Source organism: Emydura macquarii, unplaced genomic scaffold, assembly GCF_026122565.2.
Source record: "Emydura macquarii macquarii isolate MOO-44397 ecotype Brisbane River unplaced genomic scaffold, CSIRO-AGI_Emac_v2 contig_1253, whole genome shotgun sequence".
Classification (NCBI taxonomy): domain Eukaryota; kingdom Metazoa; phylum Chordata; order Testudines; family Chelidae; genus Emydura; species Emydura macquarii.
This window is the reverse complement of record NW_027131390.1, coordinates 39118031-39139336: the sequence shown is the minus strand read 5'-3', so window position 1 is coordinate 39139336 and position 21306 is coordinate 39118031. Positions and strand designations below refer to the sequence as shown.

General features: G+C 44.9%; 2 protein-coding genes and 1 long non-coding RNA gene across 9 annotated transcripts; 1 reads left to right on the top strand and 2 right to left on the bottom strand.

Moving 5' to 3' along the window:
- Nucleotides 1–2753: 2753 nt before the first annotated feature.
- On the bottom strand, nucleotides 2754–21234 carry CMC4 (C-X9-C motif containing 4). 7 transcript variants are annotated; one of them, XM_067548539.1, is made up of 4 exons: nucleotides 21139–21234; nucleotides 19284–19378; nucleotides 11596–11663; nucleotides 2754–3530 (listed from the first exon to the last, which is right to left on the bottom strand). In XM_067548539.1, the coding sequence occupies exons 3-4, from the start codon at nucleotides 11651–11653 to the stop codon at nucleotides 3361–3363; spliced, it is 228 nt and encodes a 75-aa protein (XP_067404640.1). In that variant the 5' UTR covers nucleotides 11654–11663; nucleotides 19284–19378; nucleotides 21139–21234; the 3' UTR covers nucleotides 2754–3360. The 7 variants fall into 7 exon arrangements, with proteins under 7 accessions (XP_067404640.1, XP_067404643.1, XP_067404644.1 ...); XM_067548542.1 differs by lacking the exon at nucleotides 19284–19378 and having other exon boundaries at nucleotides 21139–21200; XM_067548543.1 differs by lacking the exons at nucleotides 19284–19378; nucleotides 21139–21234 and adding an exon at nucleotides 21058–21109.
- On the top strand, nucleotides 3358–6367 carry LOC137153338 (uncharacterized). Its single transcript, XR_010919760.1, has 2 exons — nucleotides 3358–5124; nucleotides 5817–6367. It is a non-coding gene; the product is annotated as an uncharacterized lncRNA (long non-coding RNA).
- MTCP1 (mature T cell proliferation 1) lies at nucleotides 12756–21185 on the bottom strand. The gene is made up of 6 exons (XM_067548535.1): nucleotides 21139–21185; nucleotides 14710–14786; nucleotides 13449–13635; nucleotides 13174–13344; nucleotides 12974–13025; nucleotides 12756–12892 (listed from the first exon to the last, which is right to left on the bottom strand). The coding sequence occupies exons 3-5, from the start codon at nucleotides 13566–13568 to the stop codon at nucleotides 12978–12980; spliced, it is 339 nt and encodes a 112-aa protein (XP_067404636.1). The 5' UTR covers nucleotides 13569–13635; nucleotides 14710–14786; nucleotides 21139–21185; the 3' UTR covers nucleotides 12756–12892; nucleotides 12974–12977.
- Nucleotides 21235–21306: the final 72 nt, after the last annotated feature.

Genomic DNA, 21306 nt, shown 5'->3' with positions numbered 1-21306 from the left:
CAATATGGGATCAGCTAAACCCTGAGCATGTGGGCAAGAACCATCAGCCAGACACCTGGAAAGAATTCTCTGTAGTAACTCAGAACCCATACCATCACAGGCCCTTGGGCATATTTACTTCAGTCGGGCCTTGCGTATGATACTGACTTATACTACAGGTCCAGGCTTGAGGGTGATCTGGGCCCTACCTGAGAGGTTTTCATTCTCAGTGGCTGTAAAAGAAAGTTTTTGCAAACATCTCCCCCTCTATTTCTGGGCTGCTAACAAGCTGCCTTTCCTGCAGCCAGGCTGAGAATCCTGTGAGTATGTTGGGGGCAGTCCTGGGAATTCATGTATTTCTCTGGGGCTGAGTAAATGTGGTCCTCACAGGTTATCAAACCCTGACTTACCTACATTAGTGGTGCTCTTTCCCCAATCAGGCAGTTGGTGCAATTTCATTCAGTATGTGCTAAGGCATCTTCCATTTCCCTAGCTATGTTGGCCTCCAGGCTAAGAAATCAATGACCGTGCTGCAAATATGTGCTGTAAGAGCCTTGTTACTGAACGAATGTCAAACTCAAAACGTTGAGCAAACATAAGTGGGCACAAAAGTCACTCTGTTGTCCTCAGGCCTCTGTTTGCAGCAGACACAATGGAAAGAAACTAAGCAGTCATGGGATAAAAAGGAAGGTCCTCTCAAGGATCCAGATGAATGCTAAGAAACAAAGGATAGGAATAAATGGTCAGTTTTCACAATGGAGAGAGGTGAAGCAGGGATCCCCAAGAATCTATGGGGATCTGTGCTGTTCAACATAGTCACTAATGATCTAGGTGCGGGTGAACAGGTAGGTGGCAAAGTTTGCAGATACAAAATTATGATAGCTAAGGCCAAAGCATATGGGGAAGAGTCACAAAGGGGTCTCACAAAAATGGCAGATGAAATTCTATGTTGATAAATGCAATGTAACACACATTGGGGAAAAATAATCCCTACTATACATATACAGTAATGGGTTCTAAATTACCATGTAAGAAAGAGATCTTGGTGTCACCATGAACAGTTCTCTGAAAAACAGGACTGTGCACAGGGGAGGGGCACAGAGCCTCCTGTGGCTACAGGGGGAAAGTGTGCTTCTCCAAGCTCAGGGCTGCTGTGGGAGCTGACAGCTTCTCTGGCCCTGTGGCCCCCAGGGGAGAGTTAGCACCTCCAAAAGCAGTCAAACTTTTATTCCTGCGCACACCCCTGTCTGAAAATAGCTGCTCAATGTGCAGTCAAAAAAGCTAAGATCAGGAACCATAAGGAAATGGCTAGAAAAGAGAAAATGTCATAACGCCACTATTTAAATCCACAGTGCATCCACACCAAGTACTATGTCCAGTTCTGGTTGCTCCTGCTCAAAAAAGAATATAGTGAAACTGGAAATGGTTCAGCAAAGGTTTATCAAAGATACAGAACATCTTCCATACAAGAGCCTAGAAAGATTAGGGCAGTTCAGTTTAAAAAAAGCAGTGACTAAGGGTGGATATGCTAGAGGGCTATGCAAAAAAATGGATAGTGAAGTGTTATTTACCCTTTCACGGCCTACAACGCACAGGGGTCAGGTGATGAAATTAACAGGCAGGTGATTTAATACGAAGGTGGACGTACTTTTTCACGTAATTCACAACTAACCTGTGGAACTCATCACCATGAGCTGTCATGATGACCAAAAGTGTAATTTGGTTCAGAAAAGAACTGGATAAGTCCATGGAGGATAAGTCTATCAATGGCTATTAGCCAAAATGATCAGGGCCACAACCCCATGTGTGGGCTGACCCTAAACCTCTGACTACCAGAAGCTGGGAGTTGCAGACACTTCCACCCTCCCCCCAAAGTTCTGTCCGGGCCACTGTAAGAGACAGGATACTGTTAAGATGGATCTAGCCTGACCTTGTAGGGCTGTGCTTAAGGCAGTCCTGTCTGTAAAAAACCTAGCCCGTCTGTGCATTTCTGCAGCTTCTCTTTGAATGGGAAATGAGGTAAATATGAACTTGCTGTAGAAAACGTAGAAGCTATTTCAGTGGGTCCTCGTTATTTTCCTGGTTCTTAATCAAAACAAGATTTTGGGTTACTCCTGTGACCAGATGTTAATTTATTATTCCAGGCTCAGGATATAAAAACACCAAACAGCTTCTATCAAAGATTTGTGGGTGGGGGCTTGGATCATGAAGTCAGCTGAGCTGCCTGACCAAGTGCGAGAGGAAGTTATGCTCTAGCCGGACAACAAAATAAACAGCCCTGGTGAGAACTCAGATTATTCCAGTCATTTATTTTGTATCATGGTATTTTGAATACAAAACACAAATGGATCTGTTGCCTTTGTTTCCATATTTCTGCCTATTATGCCCAGTAAATGCAGTGGTCTGATTATTGTTCATATTAAGAACCTGTATTTCCTAACTAAGCTGTGCTTGATTGTGCACTTCAGAGTGATCATTACACTAAGTTTCTTAGGCTTTGTATGACAGAACTATGTGTAAAGGGGACTCAGTCACAGAAATTCACTGCATGTTCTATTGCTTAGAGATGTTCAGTCATACAAGATGATTGTTACGCTCACAAGCCTAAAATCTATTTTATACCGAAACCTTGGTTTTCCATAAATATTGCTTTAAAAATTCTACTTTTGCAGCAGTCCCTGCAATAAAATGCTTCGGCAACAGCTTTAAGATCATGCAAATACTATTGTGCAATGTGATCCAAATATTCATTCATCTAATACCCCTTTGCACAGCTGAGAAAACTTAGGCACCTCGGTGAAGTGACTTATAGTCACAAAGGAACTGCAGCAGAGCCTAAAATAAACCCCAGCGCTGGAACCTATGGCCCAATGGCAGGAATATTTCTGCTGCTCAAAGTTGGTCTTGCTTAATGCATCATGTTCAATAGACTCTTGAAATTATTTCCTGTACGTCCTATGTCAGAAGGCTTTTATATTTATATATAAAGTTTTATATTTCACTCTCAAATTCTTATTCTGAGAATGGATTACTGAGGACATTAAGTATCAGAAACAAACTGTGTTTAGAGAGATGTAATGCACTCTAAGTCACAATAGTTTGGGACAGAAAACACAGAATCCTTTGAACAGACCATCTGTTGTATTGCATTTTACTTTTTGGTGCACTGGCCATTTTATGACATAATGGATTCTTCTCTGGCTTCCTTATAGGTCTGGAGAATGCATTATTTTAACAGTTTTATTCCTTGAGGTTGCCTCCACTCCAGCCTGAACCCCCATGGTTTAGCTCTGAAGGTTTATTCTTGTTTGCCACTTGCATGCTACTACGTCAGTAGGAGACCCACGCTCCATGACCTCCTGGAACTGGAGCTACAGCATATTACTGTTGTGCTGCGTGAATCCCACTTGAAGCTGTCTTAAACTTCTCCCTCTCTCTTTCTTCTTTCTCAAACCCCGAACAACAGATGGATGTGCCCTTGGGGTACTGGGCACAGCATCTTCGCATCTCTCGGAGCACAGCTTCGCATCTAGCCTCCAGATAGTTGTTAGCTGTAAAAGAAAAGAATGGAGATGCTAATCCTGCAGTAGGGAGCAAACTGCATGAACAAAGGGATGCATCTAACCCAGTTAAGTTCTTTCACATTGTGGATCACTGTTTAAGAACTTCATCCTCTTTTATCCACTTCCCCATCCCTGCTCTGCAATAGCTATGCTGCTTAGTTCTATGAAGAAGGTGTTAAGGAGGAGAAGAGGTGCAAACACCTGGCTTTAATGGAGGGAGTACAGCTGGTCTGTTGCATGCCCCGCCTCCCAATTTTGTATTTATCACTGCTAGGTGAAGAACTTCACAAATTCATAGCCTGCCTGCCCTGCAATCCCTGCTCTCTCACTGGCTCTGGTTCTGTTGTCCCATGGATTTGTTCCCCATCCAATTCTGGGGGCACCTCTAAATGATTACAGTGGGTTTTGGACAGCTGATGAAGGACACAGTGCAAATGCAGAGAAGCATAGTTGTTTTTTTTCAGTCAAGTTAGTCAATGACACCTTTGGGCACCATAAGAGGCCCAGGGTAGGTTACAACCAGCAAGCAGAATCACGCCTGGGGGCAGTTAAAGAGCTCTGCAGAGCAGTGTGGGGCCCACGGCATCTTTTCCTATGTGGAATATCTCTTCTCAAACTGCCATCAATAAGATCAAAAGTGCTGAGACTAGGGGCAAGTCTACACTACAGACTTTTGTCAACTAGTGTCAGCTTTTTGCACCAAATCAGTGCTGGTGTATACACTGCAGTCCTGTCCCACCGGCCCCATTCCCCAGATTTTGCGACAAAATAAAAGAACCTTGACGAGAGGCGTAGAGCTTTCTGCGCCATACTTTTAGAAACAAAGCATCAGTGTAGACACCGTGTTTAGATCTGTCACCATAAATGGCCTCCGGGAAGTGTTCCACAATGCCCATCCTGACCGCTCTGGCCATCAGTTTGAACTCTGCTGTCCTGCAGTCATTCGCCCCTCCCCCTATAAAGTACCAGGAAATTTTGAAATTCCACTTCCTGCTGGGTCGGCCTGGAGAGCTCACATCACATCTTCCCAGCTGACCATGGTGGCTCCATGCATCAAACAGTCTCCCACTTGGAGCACATCGGAGCTTCTGGATCTGATCAGCATCTGGGGAGAGGAGGATGTGCAGTCCCAGCTCTGCTCCAGCTGAAGGAACTTTGATATCTACGGTCAGATTTCTCATGGCCTGGCGGAGGAGGGCTATGAATGGGACACACTGCAGCACTGTGTGAAAATGAAGGAGCTGCAGCAGAGTACCAAAAGGCTAGGGAGTCAAACCGTCGCTTTGGTGCAGAGCCAAAGACCTGCTGTTTCTATAAGGAGCTGGAAGCCATCCTCAGTGGTGACCCCACCTCCTCCGCCAAGAGACCCATGGAAACCTTTGTGGACCCGGAGCAGCAGACACCAGACTCAACCCCGACGAAGAAGTCGTGGACAAGGAGGTCAAGTTGGAGGATGATGTGGAGAAGGAGACTGGGTTGTTTGTTGACATGGGGAGTCAGGACCTCTTCTCTACTCTGGAGGGTTGGAAATAGTCCCAGCCCTACAGCTCTGGCGTGCAGGATGCAGGAGAGAGGAGCTCGGGTAAGTGATTTTTTGAGCTGATGCTGCTCAGTTAGATGAGGAGAGCGGTCCTTTGCTTTGTTGCATTATACAGCTGGTTGAAGGGATATGCACAAGAATAGCTGTGTTTGCATGTGCTTCACATTTCTCTGTGCAGCTGGGCAGTGCGGCAGAAAAGCGTGTTAATGCACATCAAGATTTCATGGGAATCCTCCAGAGAAATCTCCAGGAAACTTTTCTGGGGGTACTAGCCAATCCTCTGCCAGAGACTCCTCGGCAGAGTTGCTTTGTTTCTTTCCCTGTTGTAAGAAACTTTCCCACGCCAATCAGCCAACACCTGTGCAGGGACCAAAGCAGCACACAGGTGAGCAGCACAGGGACCCTGTTTGAAGCTGCTCGCATGGAGGAGATGCACCATAGCATCCCTGCTTCCTCTCAGGAGTGAAATATCGGCCTCTATGGCCCCCACCTGTGGAAAATGGTAGCACAATTTGAAATTTGGTCCCTGTCTACCTGCATCAATACCCCAAACAACCACGCAGAACCTTTCCCCCAGCTTGAGTGTCCCCTACCCCCGGGCACAACTTACCATGCCCTGGGTGATCACTGAGCTGTGCACTTGCCAGGGGACAGTGAGACAAAAGTGTATTTTACAGTAATTAATCGATGTTAGTGCATTGACAATCATGCTTCTGTTCACTGTGCTTCCACAGATGTGCCCTTAGGGGAAACCCCTACACACCTGTGGTTGATAAGAAAACGACCACGGAGAAGCAAAAAGGAGATGTTCCAATAACTTCCAGTCCTCTGAGGCAAAAAAAAAAAAAAAAAAAAAAAGAAAAGAAAAAGGGCATGGAGACACACTGTGTTCAAAAATCAAAAAACTGATAGGCAGAAGAGGAGGGAAAATCAGGAGCAAGTGATAACAGGACATGAGAGCATGACAAAAGCCATGGAAGAGCAAATGGAGGTGGTAAAGTCACTCAATGCTACAGACTAAATTCATGAATGCTTACCCACCTCCTGCAGTCAATACACAACTGCTTTCCATGCCCTTCCCAAACTCCCACCACACACTCCTACCAAACTCCTGGCCCATCTCGGTACCCCGTTCATTCCACCCATTCAGACAGCTTCCAGAAAGATAGCTGAACTTACACCCAGCTGTCATAGCTCACACTGCCTCTCACTGCTTTCTCCCCTCCAGCCCAGCTTTTTGTGTGGGTTGTGAATAATTGTTATTTAATAAAGACATAAACTGTGACGGATAAGCAATCTTTATTTGTCTCTTCCACATGGTGGTTGCAGCTCACATTGATATACAGTGCAAGTTGGCTAGCAGTCATAGCACGGCAGAGTGCTGTTTACAAAAACACCTTATTGGTGCTCATTGTCTAAATGGTTCCTCAAGCCCTCCCTGATCCGTCTCTGCGCTCCACCCAGGGGGAAACTTTTCACCCTTAGCTTCAAAAATATTATGGAGCACATAGCGGATGGCGATAACCATGGGAATATTTTCCTCATTTAGATCTAAGTCGCCATAAAAGCATTGCTAATGAGCTTTTAATCTGCCAAACGCATATTCAACAGTTACAGGGCACCTGTTCAACCTGTTATTGAAGCGCTACTTGCTGCTACCCAGGTTACCCATATAAGGCTTCATGAGCAATGGTGGTAAGCGAATCTTTGGTCTGGAAAGAAAGTCCCTGCTTAAAGCTTTCTGTACAGGCCAGTGTTCCTGAAGATGTGTGCTTCATCTACTTCCCTGACCAACCCACATTGATGTCAGTGAAAAGCCCATGGTGATCCACATGCACCTGCAGTACCATAGAGAAGTACCCCGTTCTATTGATGTACTCCATCACAAGATGGTCCAGGGCCAAACTTGGGATATGCGTGCCATCTATCATCCTACCACAGTTAGGGAATCTCATTGCTGCGAAGCCATCCACTATTTCATGCACATTTCCAAGACTCACAGTCCTTTGTAGCAGAATGCGATTAATGGCCCTGCACACTTGCGAGAACACAGCTCCAATGGTGGACTTCCTGACTCCAAACTGATTAGTGACTGGCCGGTAGCAGTCTAGAGTTGCCAGCTTCCACACAGCGATTGCCATATGCTTTTCCAGCAGCTCTCATTCTGGTGTCCTTTCGCAGCAGGGCAGGGGCAAGCTCCACAATAAGTTCCATGAAGGTGGCTTTGTGTGTTCAAAAATTCTGCAGCCGCTGCTCATCATCCCAAACCTACATAACAATGTGATCCCACCACTCAGTGCTTGTTTCACGTGCCCAAAAGTGGCGGTGCACTGTGAGCAGATGCTCCATGAAGGCAAACAGTAATCTGGCTTTGTTTGTTTGCATGGCACACAGCAGGTCAGGTGCCTTGGATTCCTGGTCTGACTGGGAGCTCCGGATATACTGCATGAGCAGCCGTGATGTGTTCAGCACACTGACAACAACAGTGGAGAGCAGTGCAAGATGCATCCTTTCAGACAAAGATGGCGGGTGCTCAGAAAACTGGGGCCGTTGAAAAATGCCACGAAACACAGTCAGAAACCCATGGAATGACGGGACAGAAATCACTGCATCATGGGACGCTGAGTAGCACCCATGATGCACTGCGATCCTCCCTGCCTTCCCACAACCCCTAGCACCACAAGGGTGGCAAGTTGCACAGTGGGATAGCTGCCCACATGCACTGCTCTCACTGTTGATGCTGGAACACCAACTGTGGATGCGCTTTAGCAACACGAGTGCTGTGTGGACAGGAACAAGCGTTGTAATTATGCTGCTTTTTTATCATAGCTGTAACTTGTGTTGACAACACTCTCTAGTCCTAGGAAGGCCTAGGAATGCGCAATATCTTCAAGTAGTACAAATACACATTTTTTGTTTGACTGTGTAAACGTCTACACACACACATATTCACACTGCTCTCTATTCCCTTCCCATTGCTTGCAGTATCTCAGTTCTAAGAAGCAGTGATAGCTCTTGCAGTCATTAAAGCCATAGGGCCTCCGAGTGCTAGGTGTTCTCAAGCTCTGCAGAACACAGGTTATTTGTCCAACGCCACTCTTCATCTTTACTTTTTGAAACTGACACTGCTGGGCAGCACAGCTTGTTTGATGCTCTAATTTCCCAGAATGCTTTGCAGGGCAGACCGCCACCTTCAAAGAATGTGAGGATTTTGAGGAAGGTAGCCGCAAGCATGACTGAGCAGCTATTGCTGCATGGGGGACACTAGTGTTAGCTAATAACTTCTCTGTCTGCAGGAAGCTTGCCTGGCCAGAGGGTTGGGTGACCACCTTGAGGTCTCTGAAAGGACTAGATTTTTATTGGTCAATGTCGCTAAACGTCAGTTTCAACACACACACACTCTCTCTCTCTCCGCCGCCCCCCCCCGACTCAAAAATATTTCCATCCATAATCATCAACATTTCCAGATCGGCACAGTAAGAAAAACACTGCTTGAGAAATTATTAGTGTTTGATTTAAGGATATTTACTTCCTATATTTTGACATGTGACATTGCCAATGTATGTTTTAATGGTTATAAATCTTTAGCTGTTTGAATCTCAACATCAATTGTCATTAAATCACTGACATTCCCCCCACCAATTTCCGGTAATTGTGAAAATTTAAATTAATAAAAATAGAAAAATGCTTAAACCTCAAAATGCTGGGCAATTTTGAAAATATACATTGTTAAAAATTGAAAAAAATGAAAACGGATATTACTCATCAAAATAATTAAAAAAAAAACCCAAAAAACTTGAATTCTGCCAAGCCTAGTTACAAGAGATGGCGATTGTGTTACCCAAAGAGGCACTGCTATAATCATTCCCCCCTGAGAAGGAGCAAACAGTGACCCAATGAGAGACAAAGTGCAGCTTGGGGATTCCACAACAAGCTTTCAACTCTTTCCAGGACATCCAGGCTGGCTTACATCCTGCCAGGGAAACCCCAACTAGAGTGCACTGCACTGACAGCCCGGGAGCAGCACAGGTATGGGTAAGTGGCAAAGGCACCCTTACATCTTGCTGTGCATAAACAGGAGCTGTAGGCTGTGGTGACAAAAGGAGGGTACACTGCTTGGATGCCTTCCCTGACCAACGAGCACCCCTTCCAGGTTAGCTGGAACGAGCCCGGGCCAGATAGCACTCCTTCCCATCCCAGCCTCTCTCAGGCCCTGGGAAAGCAAGGCGGCTGATGAATCTAGGCTTAATCAGGACATCTATGGCTCAGCATCATCCACCCACAGCCGACCTCTTGTGGTTTCCCCTGGAGGCTGCGGATGTCCATGGAACGGGAGGGACAACAGACTGGATCCCTGGGCCCTGGCATGAAGAACCCACAGGAGAGAAGCCGCCCACCCACCAGGGGTTTCAATGCTGAGTGACCCACAGCTCATTTTACCATGTGGTGGGAGAGTTTAGAACAGGGATTTTCAATCTTTTTTTATTTGCAGACCTCTAAAAAATTTTGAATGGAGGTGCGGACCCATTTGGAAATCTTAGACATAGTCTGCGGAGCCCCAGGGATCAACCTGGGGGTTGAAAACCACTGGTCAATAACTACTGTTACATAATAAAGTAACTGTAGTAACTGGGCTTGTGTGTCAGCTGTTTGGTACTTGGCACTAGGACTGTGATACATATAAACCCCCATTTGGACCAGCTTTATACACCTATCCAAGGAGCGGTGAAGTGTTTGGTGTGACTTGGCTCAGACAGTGTGCTCACAATAATAACCGTGGCAGATAGGACTGAAATGGAGTCAATACTGAGGGGTGAGCCCCCATTCACACCCATGTAGCTTCCTGTCACAGGGAGACTGGCACCGGTGAGAGGAAGTGCACTTCTGTGCGCCTGTGACTGATACCCTGCTGCCCAGCTGGGTGCAAGGGAAGGCACTTGAATTTTATTAAGGGGCAGACAGCTGCAGGAAACGGAGAGGAAGCTATCGCAGAGTGACGCTGCAGAAAGTTAGGTAGTGGCTGCAGAGAGCAGAAGACTGCAGGTGAGTTTGAGACACTGAAAAACAAGACTTCAGCCAGGTAGGGCTGGAAGTGGCCTGTCAAAAGCAGGGAAGAAGCAGAGGGAAGCAGGAAGGCTGGGATCTTCTCTTGAGAAAAGCTCTAGGACTGAGTTTGAGACTCCAGGTAGGAAAGGCTGGGAGTGGCCCAGAGGAGACTGCATTCTCTTCTGGGAGAAGCCACAGGACTGAGAGTTGTTTTGAATTGTAAGTAAATAAATCAGATCCAGAATGGGTAATGTTTTAAGGATTCTGCACTGGTCTAGTTTATTTATGGAGCTCTGAAGATGGGAAACTGAGGCAGGGTGCTGCAGAGCCATTGCTGGCCATGAGGAGGCACTTGGGCGGCAGGATGCCCTTTTACACTCCCCCAGAAACAGACAGTGGAGTGGTTACATACATACAAAACACCAGGAGCACACGTCGTTTGGAAATCTAACCAGAAGAAATTAATGGGGCTTGGACAACTGAGCTGCCTCGTGCATAAGAACATCTCAGATCTTTCAAACGAGAATGCTATGGCAGATTTAACCCTCATGTAGCTGCAACTGTTGTGTTCGATATTCTGCTTCTCTCTACTTTTTTATTGTCTTCCTCTTCTAAAAGGGGAACAGGGCTGGTTTTTTCCCCCTGGTGTTCTCTGAATACTTGGGGGCGGTTTCATCACCCGCGTTGAAACAGTGTGGGAGTAAACTGGGAGCATTACTTTTGCCGCGGCTGGTTTAAGGAATCAAAAATTCCAAAGCCATCCCTGCACTTGAATCTCCAGCCTGGGAGTCACCATTTTAGCTAAGAGAAGTGGCTACTTAAATACAGACACCCTTATACTCTACACAGTAACTGAAAACACGATAGTTGTCACAGGGCTTGCTGGCCTCGCTTTAGTTCTGGCAGCTCTGGTGCCAGAAGTACCAGTTGAAGCAGCATATAAATCCCTGGTATGACACACACCGACATGTGCTTGCTATTTTCAAAGGAAGTGCGGAACATTCTGCACAGGCCCTGAATGACCTAGTGATGATTGTCTTTATATGCCATTACTAGCCACCTGTGCCATATACATGGGAATCATTTTGCTGAGCCTGCAAGATAAGGTCATTTTCTAAGATTCAACCAATTTTCTTTGCCACATGTGAGTAATGTGACTATCCCAAATTCAGGCTTACCCCATACCACACCACCACTGCTTCTCCTACATATCTATGTCCATACACACAGTAAGCACTATCTTTTATTGTAACAAACCCTTTGTCGTACAAGTAGTGGAGTTGTTACATCAAATCAAATGCAATGTGGTGATATGAAAACCTGATATTACAACTTCATTATATTAGCAGCTAAGTCAATTTTTGTCCTTGCCTCTTTTTTCTTGTGAGGGAGAAAGGAAGATGGAGGTTAAATTTAAAAAAAAAAAAAAAAAAAAAGACACCAAAAAGAAAAGATTGCACATGGTACCTTGCAAGCATTTCTGTATTTCACAGGCTTGTTTCTGGCAGGGATCCTTCTGGGGCATATCCACAGAACTAGAATGATAGGAAAATGTTACTGTACAAACAGTGGGGTTTGGGTTTTTTCTAAGGGTTGGGCAAGGCATTGTCTAAGGTATAGACCCTAAGGAGCTCCCATTTTCCCTGCTCATACACCCTCTTCACAATGGACAATTGGATGGGTCTCCATTCAAAGCCAGTCTTCCAGTGCTTTAAGGCACTGCAAGACACACAAAGAATCCCTTATCCCCACAAGCTGACCACAGAGCCTTCACCCCATTCCTGCCTTCCAGTGGCCTGGAGACCAACAAACACTTAAGACACCCTAGGATATCTCTGGGGACAGCTGAAGTTAGACAATGGATGATGAGTATCTTGAAGGGTTCATCTTGTAAAACTTGAAGATCTCTTCCTGATCAAATCTAGTTCTTTTTCCATTTGGCAATTACCGAACTCACCCCCACTCTGAATCTAAATGATGCTTAAATGAATATGGTTGTTTTAGTTTCACAGTTCAACTCCTTAGAGATTATTGTGCTTAAACGTCTCTTGATGTACCACCATTGCTAGGGTGATTGGCCCTGCTAGGGAACCAGCATTTGTCACATAACTGCCTCTGGAGAAGAAATTTAAAAATAAATACGTAGTGTTTGTGGTCCTAAAAAATGACTTTTTTTAAAAGACAACATCTTGATAAACTAAAACAACCTAACAAAAAATCCAGCAGACGACCCTATCAGATTCAAACCTTTTTAAGATAGGGCTTTTGACACACAATTTGACCTGGCTACCATCACAACACCTTGAGATCAAAAGAAAAGCAGTGGTGGATGAGGTCAGTAGTTGGATGAGAGACTCCAAAGACAATGCAGATGCTGCAGGAAGTGGTGTTGGGTATCACTCTTCCCTCTGAGCCACTGTTAAGCCACAGTGCTAGGGGATACTGCCGTGCTGTCTTGCAGATAGGATATGAAGCAGACGTTCTGACCACTCATGGTCATTAACAATCCCATGGCACTTTTCAAAACAGATGGGGCATTAGCCCCAGTATCCTGGCCAAACTCCAGTCAGGGAAATTACATTCTGCCTACCTAAAACTGCCCCTTGTTGTTCCAATTGGACATGATATTCTTCTTCACTGCCTGTCCTAAACTCTTGGGTGGTGCTGCTGTGTGCTGTTAAACAGCTGCCACCTCCCACCTCAGAGGTGAGAGAATCATATATCGTACAAAACAAACAGGGACATCTTCCTAGAGTCACCACTCCTGAAAGACAAAAATTCATATTAAAGGACCACCACAAACAGTTAAAGAAGAGTCAGAAAAAGGGGAAATAGCAACACTTACCAGGTTAATCACCAGGCATGAGTCTAAGCAACAGTTCCTCAACTCCCCCAATCTGTAAATGACAAGGAAAGGTTCAGTACACCAAAGGACTGTGGCAAAGAGCAAATATACCTCAATAAAAATCTTTCTACAGTGACTTTCCTCAAGAATCTCAACTCACTTCACAAACATGAGTGACTAAGATTTGCCTCCTTCCTTACCATGAGATGGTGCTGTATCTCCCAAACGCGAGAGTTACTATCTCTGTACTGCTCGCCCTCGGACAGCTGCCACATGTGAGGCAGATGTGATGGGGGAAGTTGGCTGGGTCGCAACGCCTCACCTAGCGGGACCCGAACTCGTTGAATCCGGGCCCTCAGGGTACCTGCCTCCTAGGGGAAAGTACACAAGAGAAGAATAGTCAGTTATTAGCAATGCCACAAAGACGTCCACAATATCAGAACTATGATCACTGAGAAGCTTGAAAGTCACTTGCCTCTTCCACAGCCACGAGCCATGTTTTACGGCGTTCATCACAGTAGACGCCTACCCGTCGCACCCACAGATGGATGGGTGGAGCACCGGCGTCCCCTCCTTCTGCCATTCCCTCAACCATGTGTTATGACACTCCCACTAGGCATGCAGCATCAACACACAGGACACACGCATGTTTCCCCTCAGCTCTGAACAAATTCATGGAGCAAACTGTTAGGCCTGAAAATTACCTGGGTTCAACGGTGCCATCATGTGCTCACAAAAAGAGTTACCGGCAATACACCCATAAGTCAATTCAGGAAACGAACAAGATACCCAAATGTCTTAAGATGCTCGTGCTTTGGAGCATATGTGGCTGTATATAGTTTGTAAGGCATTTTGGGATCCTTTGGGATGAAAAGTGCTATATAACCATCATTGCATCCCTTCACAATCAGCGTTACTGATTAACGTAATTCACAGTTCTAATTAAGAAACAGGCTTTGTGCAAACAATACATTATTTTATCAAGTGCCTTTAAACAAGAGTTCATAAACCAGTGATGCTCTGGCTCTCAAAGGCAAGACTAACAACCAACAAGAGGTGAAAGCAGCTTAGAAAGAACCAAAGTCATTCCAGAAACAATCCTGCCTTCACAGCATACGGCTTTGCAGGTCTGATTATCTCATACTTGGCACTTGCTGCCACTCTGAATCATCAGATCTCTTTTAAAGGCTGGGAGAATTGCCCACTCATTTACAAGCTCCTTTCAATAGCCATTTCTATTTTGTACATTTCAGACCTTAGCTGCTAACCGAAGGGTCATTGATACCAGGGAGGGCAAAGGAATATTAGTCACTGAGATGGCTTTTTCCATTAGGATTCTTGTTTAAGAACAACTTTATCAGCCTCCTGAAGACTGGTACAAGCTGATCCATTAGCATAATGAAGGTCAAGAAAACTACTCTCCCTAGATCTACATGAGGCAACCAAAACAGTGCATTCTTGATTCCATCTTAAAAGTGGAGGAAAATAATTGTTTAAGAACTAATCAGTCTGTCTTCCTGATATAGACCAGAAACCAATATTCTTATCCCAGTGAAATATTGTGAGCTCCTCCAGAAAACTTGTAGATGCACTTGGCAAACATAGCATGTGAGTAATAAAATCGGGGTACAAAATAAAGGAGGAGAGGTCAGAGAGAGAAAAAATTATTAACAGCCTCAGTGCAACATAAACAGGGTATAATACACTCCCATGCTTTCCTATAATCTCGGGCATACCAAATAATGAATCAGAACATCGGCACTTCAAGGAAATCAGTAAAGAAGTCATTCAATACGAGGCCTTGAGGAATTATCTGTAAAGAGTAAGGTGACATTTCTATTGCACTGTTCATTCTGAAAGATCCCAATGTGCTTTACAGACTTGAATTGATACACAAACTATGCACAGGAATCACTTTATCCAACACCGATATATGGAAACCATCATTGTACATCTTAAGTCAGCAGAATGTAATTACCCAAGTTGGAATTTGGCCAGGATACTGCTCTACTACATGGGCTCCATAATGACCGTGAGTGCTCAAGACCTTGATTTTTGTATGTCAGTCGAAAGATAAAACCTTCAATAGCACAGTTCCCCCCAACACCACATTAGGGCATCAGTTCAGTGCTGACTGACACCGATTGATCACCAACTGTCCTTCCTACAGCACCTAGATTTTCCTTGGTGGTCTATTATCCAAGTATGACCCCCAGTTTGAACTTGTTAAGCTAACTGTAACAGGATCACAGCACAGGATGGTGTGACTGTGACATCTACCACAAAGTCTACAAATAATATTAGATTATGCTTGGATTAGAAAAATATAGATGTATATTTATTTATTTATTTGCTATGAATGTGGTGATAGCAAAAGGTACAAGCTGGGCAGCAGCTGTGCAAGTTTCCATTTTAGTCTGGGAGTGTAATGTAGTAAAATCTCATTCTGTGGGTAAGTTAGTGACAGAGAGATGCCTTTGATTCGTAAAAATCTACAATCATAATTTCAATGATGTCATCCTCTGTGGCAGGCAGGGACTCACTTCCTCCTCCTCCCAGCTCCTGGTGGAAATTTTAATTAAATACAGTGTTGCTGGAAATGAGTATCACTCTTAAGCCCTTTCTCCCACGACCATAATGGTATCAAACATGACAAACCTAGAACAATTATATTTGAGTAAATCTTTAAAAATCAACTTTATTTCATTATACTTTAACACAGGAATGCCTTGTTTATATATATATATATATATATATAAAAGACACTGATCTTTGGTAATCCTAAGGAAGTTAGCCTTGACATGTAAGACTGAAAACATTTATTCATAAAAGTCACCATCAAGGTCATCTCTGTCTAAGACACCACTGCTAGACACATTGTCTACATTGCACTCATGCATCCTTGTCTATGTCACACTCCATACACTCCATAAGCATTTGATCAGGTGAAGGGTTAATTCAGTTATGTGGTATTTCACACATAATTGGCATGATCAGTCCATGTTCCATCCATGTCCAATAGGGAGAATAGTTTGGGATGTGCTCAATCATCATGGAGCCATTCTACTGCTTGATAATTAGCCCTCATATTAGCAAGAATAAATGCACCCCTTGTCAATGGCAATTTTTCTCCATTTGTCTGCTTCTTAGAAAACATCCACCAATGAAGCTCTGCAAGTGTCATAATGTTGGTCTTCAAATGGTAAACTCAGCATATGAACACCTCCAGTGCATTTATGACCTCATCAGTGACTGTCTCAGCCATTCCGAGCACCTTAAGAGTGAGGAAAGAGTCTTCGGAGGTAGAATCAAATGCCTTCCAGTAAGATAATTTGGTCTTTTCAGCCAATTTTCCATTGTGACATTGGAGATGTTCGTGGAGTCAATTATTTTGTATTGGACTGGTGCAATACCACAGAGTCTTTTCTTTCCGGTAATATTTTTCATTGATTTCTCTGTATACATGTCAAACACAAGGTGGACTTCGTCATACACCCAATATTTTCTCTGTAGCCTCATAATGAAATGAAATGATTTGGCTGAACCCAGCAGGTATTAACAGTTTCTGGTTTGTTGAGTACCTCAGCCATAGCATCTATGATTTCTACGCTGAAACGCCTCTGCTGGCATAAGGTACCGGGCATCATGTCATTCGGTGGTGCCTTAAGAACACCATGCAAGATGTGCATTAGTTTGCTTTTTGCCAGGCACATATGCATAGTCCCACCACATTCGAACATCAACAGTGGTGCCACAGAGAACTTGGACTTTCTCAGAGTCTCACATATCAATTTCACATTGAGATTTGGACACAACCAGGAGAAGAGCAAACAATGTCCTGTCTGTGGTTAGTTCAGTAACAATCCCTGCCCCCTTCACTCTGACTTTATTCCTTGTATTAGAGCATAGCTTTAGTCTGTTCTTCTTGACTGGAGCCCATAGCTTGACAGAGCCTTGGCTAATTCATTGGGTTTTAAAGGTTTCATACAAATCATGATTAAAGCATGCATTCGACTGACATCTTTAGCTATCTCATTTCTGAAGACTGATTTTATCATAATATTAATGGGGGCTAGAGCACTTATGAGGAGAGGCTGAAGGAACTAGGCTTGTTTAGTCTGCAGAAGAGAAGAACGAGGGGGGGATTTGATAGCGGCCTTCAACTACCTGAAGAGGGGTTCCAGGGAGGATGGAGCTAGGCTGTTCTCAGTGGTAGCTGATGACAGAACTAGGAGCAGTGATCTCAAGTTGCAGTTGGCGAGATCTAGGTTGGATATTAGGAATAATTTTTTCATTAGAAGGGTGGTGAAGCACTAGGATGGGTTACCTAGGGAGGTGGTGGAATCTCCATCCTTAGAGGTTTTTAAGGTGCGGCTTGACAAAGCCCTGGCTGGGATGATTTAGTTGGGGTTGGTCCTGCTTTCAGCAGGGGGTTGGACTAGATGGCCTCCTGAGGTCCCTTCCAACCCTCATCTTCTATGATTAATGAGCTCTGGTCCAAACGGATTGCCAGTGCAAATAAGCTCATCCTGTAGCTTTAAAATTGCCCCTTCTTGGCATTCAACTGCACCTAATGAATCTAGATAGTGCTTGGTTGTTTCCAGGGAAGTCAACCCAGCCATGCTTAATGTTTCATTCATAACTTGATGGAGTTCTGGGTTTGTGAGGAAAAACCGTGAAAGAACATTTGATGCTTGTTTTGCCCACCAACCACTTGACTTTCATTGCTGTTTTCATGTTCATGGACTTCATCTGAACCACGTGCACAGAAGGGAGCTGGCGACCATTTAACAATCCAATTTCCCTTTCAAAATTCTTCCCATATGTCAGGGTCAGACTTTTCTACAGCTCTTATCTCAGTGAGGTGCCATGCTATCATCGCAGTATAGCTAGTTAAATCTAAAGCAAAGAAGTATTTAACAAAGTCTTCTGGTTCTGTGAGGTATAATGACAATTAGCAGTCCTGACAGATCAAATAAAGAGCAGCAAAGACTTGCCCACAGCTGGCACTCATCCCAGCATCTTCACCTTTTCCCCAGGTGCTTGATGTATTTCCTCTCCAGCCTTGCCAAATTCAGTTTACAGGCAAACTTCTTATAAGCATGGAAGGTGCCTCTGAAGCATTGTGTATAATCCAGTCCTCTGTAGTGGTATTCTCCAAAAAGTCACCTTCTAGATGGTACTTTTTGTCCCCCCATTGCCTAAAAATGATCAAGACCAAAGTAAAAACAAGGATTTCATAATAAATTACTTTGGGATTGTAATTAATTACATTATATAATGTATGTTATGTAACTATGTGTATATCATTTGCAGGTGGATTCCAGTAATTTCTGGCTGGATGCTGACATCTTAACCAGTGCCCCATTACAATTCTTTTGCCATAACAATTAAGCTGATAATCAATACCACTGAACTGCTTCTTTTTTGCCAATGATGGCAAATCAATTCAAAGCACTCCTTCAATTTATAGTATTCTGTAACATCAAAAAAATCAATCAGGTATCCAGTTCTGAGCACTAACTGATGACACAGCACTGTCAGTCGAGGGCCACAATTTAACTTTGTGAGAGCTGCACGGTTGACACACCTGTGTTAAAGTACAAATAAAGAAACATTTTCTCCACTACATATCTACATAACTGTTCTAGGTTTGTCATGTTGGGTATTCTTGTGTTTGTGGTAGAAAGCGCTTTCAAATGATACCCAACTCAACCCACTTCTGATGGCAATGTATTATCAAGATGTCCACCAACTGGAGGACTTGGAACTGGGAGCTGTGGGGGGGGCAGTGGGTCCCCCTTGCCATGCTTCAGAGGGTGACACCATTGAAATGATGATCCTGTCAATTTTTATGAATCAAATGACATCTCCCTCACCTTTCTATCATTAACTTGCCCACAGAATTGCATATGCTTCCAGACTATTTACTGACCAGAAATGTGCTCCAACCCTTGCCCTAAATTCCATGGGTGAATTCAGTCCCCATGGTCCATTCAGTGCTGGCCCTCTTGTGTAAGACTGCCAACAAGATGCCCAATTAGTGACAGCTATGGTCTTGAGGACATGGATACCTGTCAACTGGAATTGGAATAAGAAACATCTTTCTTTAAAAATGAAAAAGCTAGCACAGAAGAGAAACATGGATATGATCTGAAAAAGCAAACAGCTGGGAGATTTGCACCTAAAACTTTGAGAATAACTTGAAGGGAGAAAACATACAAAAGTACTTTCTTGATTATACAGAGAAGGCAATCAAAAAGCTTACAGGAAGCAGCAGAAAGGAGAAAGGAGACATAAGTTTACTTACTATTTGTTTTACAATATAAAAACTGTTCCTTATTTTCTACATAATGTGGTTTGGTCACATATGGTTCCACACTCAAAACAGAATCATTATCCAGCCTGAAATTTGCAGAATTACATAATCAGTCTATCATCATTGATCCCATGTCCTAATCAATATGTTTGCAGAGAGGAGTGCAGATGTTCAGCCCATCTCAGTATCAAGCCGTTGAAGTTTAAAGGAGTCCCAGGACATTGGTGATTTTCAGGTACAAGTATGAAAATGGGTAGTAGGAGGGCTAGATTTTGTGATAAACATAATTTATTAGCTTTTAAGACTGATACAATAAATAATTTACAAAGACAAAAAAAGATGAAGAAATTGTTCTAGCTGCATCTCAGACCATTGCCAGAACTGAAGTTCATTGAGTGCTAAATAGTTTACGCCCATGTAAAACTTTTTGTAGTTGTTAATTGTATTAAATTGTATTTCAAGAAGGGGGGGCCAGCACTTTAGACACTTTACCATTTAGGCACTTTAGTAAGTGGCCAGTTTTTCAAAAGTTTACAGAATCCAGCAGCTCCTATTGTTTTCATCGGGATCTGTTTGGTGCTGATCACTTTTGAAAATCTGGCCATTTCATTTCATTTAAGTGAAAATATAGCTCATTAACCCTAAACTAGCCTGTGTCTTGCAAGAGCCATGAGTCAGGTGAGCCATACAGTATTGTAATACCACATTTAACCACTAACTTCTGCTCAGTGCTTCACTCTCAACTCCACCTGGAGTATTTGCATACAGCAAAGGCCTTTGACAGACACTCAACTTTCCATTCTGCCCAAATTATTCAGGGATTGAAGAGGTTCACCAACCAGTGACAGCTGCCCAGAAGTTAGGAATGGAAGATCTAGGTTTGATGGGATCAAATGAAACAGGAAGGCAAATGGAGCGCAGCAAGGAAAGAGCAAGGCAGAAATTGGGTGGGGGAGCCAAGAAGAGCAACAGGATGAGGACAGGCCAATATAAAAGGGAAAGAGAAAAGAAGGGGTGGCATTCAAAGATAAAATGTGCTGCAGATCCACTTGGCACTACCATGCAGAACCATCCCCACCAATGGTTTCTGATCACTGGGCAGCCATTTACCAACTCTTGGCCACCAGACTACTGCAGGGCCTGAAGCTGTTATCACAGCGAGCATGCAACTCAGGTACAAAAATGCTTCACAAGTGGGCCTAGCGGGGGAGCTTGTGGCCAGAACCTTATTGCATTGTGGGGTGTAGCTCACCTTAGCCGTGAGACTTAAGAATCTGTCTTGAAACCCCTGCCAAATGAGTCTCCCCCTTTTCCCGAGTGAATGAGCCAGGCCCAGGGGGGTGAGAGGCGCTGCATTCCAGGCAGGGCAGATCCAGACCAGCTGCCCAGCCTTTGCCCACCCTGTTCTGAGCGAGGCAGGGCATGAGCATCACCGCCCCATGCCCTGGCTGCCTGGGGCAAAGCTGCTCCGGTCACGCCACAGTGCCCCTTGCAGGGGTTAATTTGGGGGAGCAGCCCCCACTGTCCCCAGGGGCTTGAGAAGCATCTCCCTGGCCTCCCAGGATGCTTTTTCCCGTTGCTCCCTCCGCACACTGGGGGGCGGGAGGTGACCACACCCCCCGGACTTCCTATGTTTCACTGAGACCTGGGCTGCTCCCTCCTAGAAACGGCCCAGGCGGGGCAAGGGGGGGAGCTGCCAGCTGCCCCGGCTCCCCCGCGGGAGGCAACGAGACTCCCCGCCCCGCCCCCTCTCCTAGGGACCTACCTGCAGCAGCCCCCAGCCAGGAAACGGCCACCACCGTGTGCACCGCTCAAACCCCTCCCCAGCCCCGTCCTCCCTCGGTACCTCCCGGCCCGCGCCCCGGGCGGCTCGGAGACCCAGCGCACGCCGCCCCTGCCCGCGGACTCTGCCCTCCGCAGCCCACAACGGGTTCGAGGCGCCGGAACCGAAGTGCCTCGGCTCAGGCGGGCGGCCGGGCGCTTCTGAGAGCGGACCGGACGTTGGGCTGCCCCT